Source organism: Coregonus lavaretus (assembly GCF_964263955.1).
Source record: "Coregonus lavaretus genome assembly, chromosome: 25".
NCBI lineage: Eukaryota > Metazoa > Chordata > Actinopteri > Salmoniformes > Salmonidae > Coregonus > Coregonus lavaretus.
The window spans coordinates 41336884-41347544 of record NC_140012.1 but is presented as its reverse complement, the minus strand read 5'-3'; the positions used below and the strand labels follow the sequence as shown (position 1 = coordinate 41347544).

At 46.0% G+C, this 10661-nt stretch overlaps 1 protein-coding gene across 1 annotated transcript; it reads left to right on the top strand.

Annotated features, from left to right (window-relative positions):
* The first annotated feature begins 348 nt into the window (after positions 1 to 348).
* LOC311100868 (inward rectifier potassium channel 2-like) lies at positions 349 to 2311 on the top strand. Its single transcript, XM_084141865.1, has one exon. The coding sequence runs from the start codon at positions 517 to 519 to the stop codon at positions 1786 to 1788; it is 1272 nt and encodes a 423-aa protein (XP_083997991.1). The 5' UTR covers positions 349 to 516; the 3' UTR covers positions 1789 to 2311.
* Positions 2312 to 10661: the final 8350 nt, after the last annotated feature.

Sequence of the window (10661 nt, the reverse complement as noted above, 5' to 3'; positions counted from 1 at the left end):
CTGAATGAAATATTGTTGGCATGAGGAGACATGCTTGCTTGTTCTTGCCCTTGGGTATACAGTATTTTATGGTTTTCTCAGGCTGCACACACTACAGAGTAATGGATTAGATATTGAAATAATCATTCATGACAGTTGGTGGTATTTCATGTATCATGACTCATGTGATCCATTCTTTCTCTCCATTAGCAAGTCTAAAACCTTTATTTTTCTCTCTCTTTTTCCCTCAGCATACGTCATTGGTGAGGTCCGGCTGCCTGATGAGAGAGCACTGATAAACTCCTCCTACTCAGCCCTGCGGACCTCTCCCTGGTTGCAGTCACGCTAGAGGCCGTCGAGGACCGAGAGAGAGGCTTTGTCTCCTCCTTCATCCTTCCCCTTCACTTCACCACCCCATTTCCTGCTTGAGTTGGTCCCCTTAGTGTTTCAAAACTGTTTCTCCAACGCTTTTTCCAGAAACTCAGACTGTTTTCCAAAGCAGAAGCAGCGCTGCAGCCCTCCCACCAGAACGAGGTGATGGGAAGTGTGCGAGCCAATCGCTACAGCATAGTGTCAACCGAGGAGAACGGCACTGTGGCGGTGCCCAACGGGTACGGGAACGGCAAGGGCAAGGTGCACACGAGGCACCAGCCCCAGAGCCGCTTCGTCAAGAAGGACGGTCACTGCAACGTGCAGTTCATTAATGTCTCCGAGAAGAGCCAGCGTTATCTCGCTGACATTTTCACGACATGCGTGGACATCCGCTGGCGGTGGATGTTTGTCATCTTCTGCCTTGCCTTCCTCCTGTCGTGGCTGTTCTTCGGCTGCATCTTCTGGCTGGTCGCCATCTTCCATGGGGACTTGGAGAACGACTCCCAGAAGTGTGTCTCCAATGTGAGCAGTTTCACGGCAGCCTTCCTCTTCTCCATTGAGACCCAGACCACCATCGGCTACGGCTACCGCTACGTCACTGACGAGTGTCCCGTGGCGGTCTTCATGGTTGTCTTCCAGAGCATTGTGGGCTGCATTATCGACGCCTTCATCATTGGCGCCGTCATGGCCAAGATGGCCAAGCCCAAGAAGAGGAACGAGACGCTGGTGTTCAGCCACAACGCTACAGTGGCCATGAGGGACAACAAGCTGTGTCTGATGTGGCGCGTGGGCAACCTGAGGAAGAGCCACCTGGTGGAGGCCCACGTGCGTGCCCACCTCCTCAAGTCGCGCACCACGGCAGAGGGGGAGTTCATCCCTCTGGACCAGATGGACATTGATGTGGGCTTCGACAGCGGAGTCGACCGTATCTTCCTGGTGTCGCCCATCACCATCGTCCACGAGATTGATGAGGATAGCCCATTCTATGACATGAGCAAGCAAGAGCTGGAGACGTCCGAGTTCGAGATTGTGGTGATCCTGGAAGGGATGGTGGAGGCCACGGCCATGACCACCCAGTGCCGCAGCTCCTACCTGGCCAGCGAGATCCTGTGGGGCCACCGCTTCGAGCCGGTGCTCTTCGAGGAGAAGAGCTACTACAAGGTGGACTACTCTCGTTTTCATAAGACTTACAAGGTGCCCAACACCCCGCTGTGCAGCGCCAGAGACCTGGCAGAGAAAAAATACATCCTGTCCAGCTCCAACTCCTTCTGTTACGAGAACGAGGTGGCGCTGACTAACAAAGAGGAGACAGACGAGGGGAACGGGGGTAGCGTGGGCCCAGATGTAACACAGACCGACAATATCTCAGACTCAGAGCATCACCTGCCCACTGTGCCACTAGAGTCCAGGCCCCTGAGGCGAGAATCTGAAATATGACTGTGCAGAGACTGCAGACCACCTCACAGAGAAGAAGATTCTGATTCAAGAATCACCTTTAGTTGTTCTAAATGGCACATTGAGCTGAGCTGGGCCTTGGGTAAAGGACATTGAGCTGAGCTGAGCTGGGCCTTGGGTAAAGGACATTGAGCTGAGCTGGGCTTTGGGTAAAGGACATTGAGCTGAGCTGGGCCTTGGGTCAAGGACAGGTTCATGCCGACGGTACTGCTGTGGGAAGGGGATAGCTTGGGACTTGTAACTTTTTTTTAAACAATGTAATTGCATATTACAGCAAGCACAGCACTATGAAACACTTGCATATAGGAAGGAAATCGTTCTTGAAAAAAGGTTCCCACAAGAAAATGAAATGTATGTAAATTATCTCTTTAGCGTCTATGTATAGAAAGGAATGTGCATCTGTATAACGTATTGGAATGGGTGTTAGCTACGATGACTTGAAAATAGCAGGCATGTCTCTCTGTTTATCTGTCCAGCAAATCATGAACAAGATGGTTTTAAGAACAATAGTTTTTATTTCTATTATCTGCCTTTTAATATATATATAATATAAAATGCTGCTATACACAAATTCTCTACTTTCTCGTTTCAGAGAAACTGGGGGAAAACGTGCAAAGATGCCCACCCATAGAGTAACAGAGACATTTAGAAAGTTTTGCTCTGTCAGAGTGAACACCAAATACATTTTTTATTTTGCTAATTTGCACTTTTTAATTTATCCTGGGCACCCAGCTCCAAAGTACTCTAAAGTTTTGGAATGTTTATCCAAACAATTAAGACGCAATTCAGCCTTGAAACAAACCTTTTTTTCCTTTTGCTGAGATTGGAATTTCTCACATTTTCCAGTGAACGCACAACTGATTTTGCCTTTGATTAGAGCGTCATGTTGCAGTGAACTGGGTGATCTTTGAAGGCTTTGGTGAAATACATCAAAGGAAATGTAGCTCAATGTAGCTTTTAACCTATTTGAGAAAACATACTATGAAGCCATTGTAAAGTAGAGGAACAAATCCTTTTAAAATGATAAATGTTTATATGAATCATTAACATTAACTTCTATACCGTACATATCCAAAGCAGATATGGTAATCTGTATGTACTGTTGTTAATGAGCTGGTCTCATTACAGATATACAACCTAACATACATTTAAAGGGTCGTTCAATGCTGGTCAAATCAATAGAAACATGCCTGTTTTGTTTGAAGGAAGTTAGCAGAGTGGTATTAGTATTGGAATGAAGCAGAACTGAACTAACAACACCTACAAGACAAGGGGGAGTGAAAATTAGCATACGAATGTTCTTTAAAATGCTGCTACATTGTTGCATTTGGTAGGGTTTGATAACAGAAGACACCAAATATTATTATTATTATTATTATTATTATAATGTGTCTCATTCATTTGTTATAAGTGGTAGAAGTAGAGCATTTCTGAAGTAAAGAAAAAAACAAAGAGGAACGATTTATTTTCAAACACGTGTATACATTTGTTATCATTTTAGAGATGTTGGTATAACTTCATTGGAACTCATTCAACATAATACTTCATCAATATCACTGTGATACAGTCATGATAGACACTGGCTCTTATGATGCCAGGGCTTCAGCAGAGTTTTACCATCGTTTTCATATCCAAAGCCAGGTTCTAGGCCCTAGACTGGCTCAGTAATATGTTGTTAAGCCGAGAAGGCTTTAAGCACATGCTCAGAAAAGAACAGTGTTACAATACTTCCTTTTTAGTAAAAAAAATTATTTTAAGTAAAACAACAAATCACCCGTTTTTTTCTTTCTTAGTACTTTACAATCGTCCGCTATTCTGCCGTCACAAAAAGAGCACATCTTCAGCTATAGGCTCTTTTTTAAATACGGAGAGAATAAAACACACTACATATACACCTCTATCAATGTCTTTGCTGTTCATGCATTTATATTTATATCCAGAGTAGGTCTATGAATTGCCATGCCTTGTTATCAAATATTATTTTATTTTTCATTATAAGTTGTTTGTTGTTTTACTAGGGAATCTTGGATTGGACAACATGGTTTAATAAGCCAACAGTACTGTATCCCAGGCATGTTAATAAGGTGTATTGAAAGCCTGTAGAGTTTGCATTTTGACAAATCTATCTCCTATTTCTTTTATTTTGAATTCCTTTACTTGTACATAGACCCCCGCCCTCCCTGTTCCAGTGATTTTTGTATCAGAGTCTTCCAGTTGTACTGCAAAACAATGGAATGTACAGATTTTTATATTATTAATAATATTATTGTTATTATTATTGTAAATGCGATTATTATATTGTTCTTTTTTCAATAAAACCTCAATGTATGATCAATTGCTGTTCTGTTCATTGCCATGAATAGGCTGGCATTTGGGATGCAGATATGGAAAAATACAGAATTGGCCAAAGCCCAGAGGTTCAGCTCTGGTAGAGTATGTTTTGAAGGGACCCTGTAGGGGAGATTGGGGTAAATTGAGCTATTTTTTAGATTGAGCATCACTCAGTCAAGGGAAATATAGTATTCTTTCTAACGAAGATATATACAATACATATATTTCAGGATGTTGTGTATCCCTGGATATAATCAGAATTAATGTTAACATTACAGTTTTGAAAACAGCTTGTCCAAAAAAAGTGTTCTCTTGGCACAACTTACCCAGGGTATGGGGTAAGTTGAGCAGTCTACAAATGTATTTACTGAATGAAATATTACCACTACCTTTTTTAAAACCATGTCTATCTTTATTTCCCAAACATAATTAAACACAATTATTAATCCTTTTAAGCATATTTGAACATAGCTTAACACCTAACAAGCACTTTTTAAACATTTTTAACAAAAGCCAGGCCCTGTTACCTCATATCGCAGCTATAACGCCTTGCATTATGCATGGACAGAAAACACTTCAATTAGCTGAACTTCACTTTGGCTTAACCATTAGCTCAACTTACCCCAAGGCAAACATTTTGACTATATTAGCCAACACAGCTAAAGGATGCATTTTCTTGCAAGTTTAAGGACTGCATATTGAAGCTTATAGAGACCCAAACTGATGTATAGAACAATCTTAAAATGATCTACTTTGGTTTAGATACAAAAATCATGAAACCTCTTAACACAATACATTCATTTGACTTTAGTGAAAATCTGTTTTTTTGGACCTAACTTGCTGAAATGTTCTATGTTGTTTCTTCCTAAATATTTGTTAAAAGGATTAATTTTGTGTTTGGTTTTCTAGAAACAATGGTGGCTCAATTTACCCCACTCTTCCCTACATGTCAGTCAGAAGCCTTACCTTATACAGTTGTGGTTTAGCCAGCAGCTCTGTCCTACGTCTTGTCGTCTACCCAGAATGCATTAGGTATTATTATTAAAGCAATAGGGCCCCTTCCTATTTCTTTCACCCTGACACACTTCACCATCTATCTCACCTATATCCATCTCTTTCAGTTGATCCTGCTTCGACGCACTTTCCTTTGCACTTTCCTGCTCTGTACATCTCTCATCTTGTCTTCTAGCCCACTGTATTGAATCTATCTTCCTGTTACTCATAATGTCAGTTCCAATTCTTCACAATTAAACTCCATGAAAGTCTGTTATTAATTCATTGCCATTCGTCTTTAGATTTAGATGACTTTATTAGTCACAGGGTACAGGGAAATTCTTAAGCTCCGAGCTCCAACAGTGGGGGAATCCCAGAGAGGAATGTCCAACATAGAATGTCCCAGAGGGGAATGTCCATAGGTGGAGCAGAAGGGGGGGAAAGTGAGAAGTGAAAGAAAAAAATAATACAAATAATTAATATATACATATTTACAACTGTGGGGGGAGGAGGATGCAGGTGGCTGCCTAGAGGGTCTATTCAGCAGCCTGATGGTGTGAGGGGTAGAAGCTATTGGTCAGTCTGTCAGTTTTTTCCCATGATGCTCCTATACTGCCTGCGTCTGAGTGATGGAAGTGGGGTGAACAGGCCGTGGCTCGGGTGGCTAAGGTCCTTGATGATCTTCTTGGACTTCCTGCAACACCTGGTGTTGTAGGTGTCCTGGAAGGCAGGCGGTGTGCACCCGATGGTGCGTTCGGCTGAGCGTACCATCCTCTGTAGCGCCTTGCGGTCCGCGGCGGTGGAGTTGCCGTACCAGGCTGTGATGCAGTACAACAGGATGCTCTCGATGGTGCGTTCGGCTGAGCGTACCATCCTCTGTAGCGCCTTGCGGTCCGCGGCGGTGGAGTTGCCGTACCAGGCTGTGATGCAGTACAACAGGATGCTCTCGATGGTGCTCCTGTGGAACACTGTGAGGATCCCCGGGGACAGCTCTTCGGTTAATGACAACAAAAACAGAACATTCACATATTTATTTACGTATGTGCACAATGTATTCTGAACAAAAATATAAAAGCAACATGTAAAGTGTTGGTCCCACACTTCATGAGCTGAAATAAAAGATCCCAGACATTTTCCATACCCACAAAAAGCTTATTTCTCTCAAATGTTTAGCACAAATTTGTTTACATCCCTGTTAGTGAGCATTTCTCCTTTGCCAAGATAATCCATCCACTGGACAAATGTGGCATATTAAAACAGCATGATCATTACACAGGTGCACCTTGTGCTGGGGACAATAAAAGGCCACTCTAAAATGTTTAGTTTTGTCACACAACACAATGCCACAGATGTCTCAAGTTTTTAGGGAGTGTGCAATTGGCATGCTGACTGCAGGAATGTCCACCAGAGCTGTTGCCAGAGAATTGAATATTAATTTCTCTACCATAAGCCACCTCTAACGTCGTTTTAGAGAATTTGGCAGTACGTCCAACCGGCCTCAACCACAGACGACGTGTAACCACGCCAGCCCAGGACCTCCACATCCGGCTTCTTCACCTGCGGGATGGTATGAGACCAGCCACCCGGACAGCTGATGAAATTGAGGAGTATTTCTGTCTGTAATAAAGCCCTTTTGTGGGGAAAAACTCATTCTGATTGGCTGAGCCTGGCTCCCCAGTGGGTGGGCCTATGCCCTCCCAGACCCACCCATGGTTGCACCACTGCCCAGTCATGTGAAATCCATAGGTTAGGGCCTAATGAATTTATTTCAATTGACTGATTTCCTTATATGAACTGTAACTTAGTAAAATCGTTGAAATTGTTGCATGTTGCGTTTATATTTTTGTTCAGTACACAGTGGGGAGAACAAATATTTGATACACTGCCGATTTTGCAGGTTTTCCTACTTACAAAGCATGTAGAGGTCTGTAATTTTTATCATAGGTACACTTCAACTGTGAGAGACAGAATCTAAAACAAAAATCCAGAAAATGACATTGTATGATTTTTAAGTAATTAATTTGCATTTTATTGCATGACATAGCACACAGCCATGCAATCTCCATAGACAAACATTGGCAGTAGAATGGCCTTACTGAAGAGCTCAGTGACTTTCAACGTGGCACCGTCATAGGATGCTACCTTTCCAACAAGTCATGTCGTCATATTTCTGCCCTATAAGAGCTGCCCCGGTCAACTGTAAGTGCTGTTATTGTGAAGTGGAAACGTCTAGGAGCAACAACGGCTCAGCCATGAAGTGGTAGGCCACACAAACTCACAGAACGGGACCGCCGAGTGCTGAAGTGCGTAGCGCGTAAAAATTGTCTGTCCTCAGTTGCAACACTCACTACTGAGTTCCAAACTGCCTCTGGAAGCATTGTCAGCACAATAACTGTTTGTCGGGAGCTTCATGAAATGTCTAAGAGTCTAAGATCACCATGAGCAATGCTAAGCATCGGCTGGAGTGGTGTAAAGCTCACCACCATTGGACTCTGGAGCAGTGGAAACAAGTTCTCTGTAGTGATGAATCACGTTTCACCATCTGGCAGTCCGAAATCTGGTTTTGGCGCATGCCAGAAGAACACTACCTGCCCGAATGCATAGTGCCAACTGTAAAATTTGGTGGAGGAGGAATATTGGTCTGGGACTGTTTTTCATGGTTCAAGGTAGGCCCCTTATTTCCAGTGAAGGGAAGTCTTAACTTTATAGCATAGAATGACATTATAGACAATTCTGTGCTCCCAACTTTGTGGCAACAGTTTGGGGAAGGCCCTTTCCTGTTTCAGCATGACAATGCCCCCATGCACAAAGCAAGGTCTATACAGAAATGGTTTGTCGAGATCGGCGTGGAAGAACTTGACTGGCCTGCACAGAGCCCTGACCTAAACCCCATCAAACACCTTTGGGATGAATTTGAACGCTGACTGCGAGCCAGGCCTAATCGCCCAACATCAGTGCCCGACCTCACTAGTGCTCTTGTGGCTGAATGGAAGCAAATCCCTGCAGCAATGTTCCAACATCTAGTGGAAAGCCTTCCCAGAAGAGTGGAGGCTGTTATAGCAGCAAAGGGGGACCAACTCCATATTAATGCCCATGATTTTGGAATGAGTTGTTCGATGAGCAGGTGTCCACATACTTTTGGAAATGCAGTGTATCTGGCCTGTTCCTGAATCAAAAGATGTGATGGCATGTTAATGCAGGGTACACATTCAAATGAGGACGGAGGATGAAGTATAAACAAAGCATATCATTGGACACATTCATAATGAATAGCTAGACTCACGTCATCCTAGCTGAGGAAAATCGAATCTGAGTGATTCAGCTTCAAGTCAATAATATAGATTTTTCAGACTTTGGTGATGCTAATGACATCTGCGTTCAAATGTGAATTACATTTTATATACAGTAAATCGCAGTTTTCACTGTACAACCCTTTTAAGACTCTCTGGATTTGTGCCGTCGCTCTCGTCCTCCAAAGGCACACCAACCTTCCAAATGACAAAACAATCTGTTGACGGGGGAAGCACTGTGCTAAAAAAAAAAAAGACTTTGGCACAACCTTGTTTAGCCAACCAGACGCACCTGGCGGGTGATACAGAGGGATAGAGGACTCTGATCACACTATAAATACAAACTAAAGACCATTATCATTTGTGACACACATTATCATTAGTGACAGACATTATCATTAGTGACAGACATTATCATTAGTGACAGACATTATGGTAAAACAGGGAATCCATTGTAGTGCTTTAATCACAGGTCTGTTCTGAGGACAAAATAAATGGAGAAAAAAAACTTTGTTTGACACATTTTGAACAGTGTCTCATTTAACTCCCCTGTCATCATGTCACAATGACAAAACCCAGTTTTGGAAGAAAGGAAATGGAAATAAATGACAATAACACCCCTCCACCGCTCCACCCCTCCCACTCCACCCTCCACCGCTCCACCCCTCCATCCCTCCATCCCTCCACCCCTCCACCACTCCACCCCTCCACCGCTCCACCACTCCACCCCTCCACCCTCCACCGCTCCATCCCTCCATCCCTCCACCCCTCCACCCTCCACCCTCCACCACTCCACCCCTCCACCACTCCACCCCTCCACCCTCCACCGCTCCATCCCTCCACCCCTCCACCCTCCACCGCTCCACCACTCCATCCCTCCATCCCTCCACCCCTCCACCCTCCACCCTCCACCACTCCACCCCTCCACCCTCCAGCCGCTCCATCCCTCCACCCCTTCACCACTCCACCCTCCACCGCTCCACCACTCCATCCCTCCATCCCTCCACCCCTCCATCCTCCACCACTCCACCCCTCCACCCCTCCACCCTCCACCACTCCACCCCTCCACCCTCCACCCTCCACCACTCCAACCCTCCACCCTCCACCCTCCACCGCTCCACCACTCCATCCCTCCATCCCTCCACCCCTCCATCCTCCACCCTCCACCACTCCACCCCTCCACCCCCTCCACCCCTCCACCCTCCACCACTCCACCCCTCCACCCTCCACCACTCCAACCCTCCACCCTCCACCCTCCACCCTCCACCCTCCACCGCTCCACCCCTCCACCCCTCCCTCTCCACCACTCCACCTCTCCCTCTCCACCACTCCACCCCGCACCCTCCACCCCTCCACCCTCCACCGCTCCACCCCCCATCCCTCCACTGCTCCAACCCTCCCTCTCCACCCCTCCACTGCTCCACCCCTCCACCCACCGCTCCCCCTCCACCACTCCACCGCTCCACCCCTTCCTCTCCACCCCCACCCCTCCCTCTCCACCCCTCCCTCTCCACCCCTCCACTGCTCCACCCCTCCACCCAACACTCCACCGCTCCACCCCTTCCTCTCCACCCCTCCACCGCTCCACCACTCCACCCCTCCACCCTCCACCCCTCCCTCTCCACCACTCCACCCCTCCCTCTCCACCCTCCACCCTCCACCACTCCACCCCTCCCTCTCCACCCATTCACCCTCCACCCCTCCACCCCTCCACCGCTCCACCACTCCACCCCCCACAACTCCATCCCTCCACCCTCCACCTCTCCCTCTCCACCACTCCACCCTCCACCTTTCCACCCCTCCACCGCTCCACCCTTCCACCGCTCCACCGCTCCACCCTTCCACCCCTCCACCGCTCCACCGCTCCACCCCTCCACCCCTCCACCCCTCCACCCCTCCATCGCTCCACCGCTCCACATGTGTTTAAGAGAAGAGAGGGATAATGGAGAATAAATAAAAGGACAGCTCCATGGAAAATTCCTACGTTTTACGGTTCGGGGAGATTGACACTAATGTCAACTTCTGGAGTCTGGACTCTGAAGTCAGTGCTGTGGATGTGAGCGTGTGTTTGATCTATTTTGGCAGCTGAGTGATCTGATTAACTTCCTATTAAACTGGCAGAGAAAGAGAGAGAAAATTAGTCAGATAACCGCAGTTACGTTTTAAGAAACGACTCATTTGTCAAGGATGATTCAAAAGATTGCATTGAGAATAATGTATCGATATAACCTCAAAATACAA

What these genes read in the sequence shown, in the direction of transcription:
- LOC311100868 (XM_084141865.1), top strand. Translation starts at nt 517, where the DNA reads ATGGGAAGTGTGCGAGCCAATCGCTACAGCATAGTGTCAACCGAGGAG.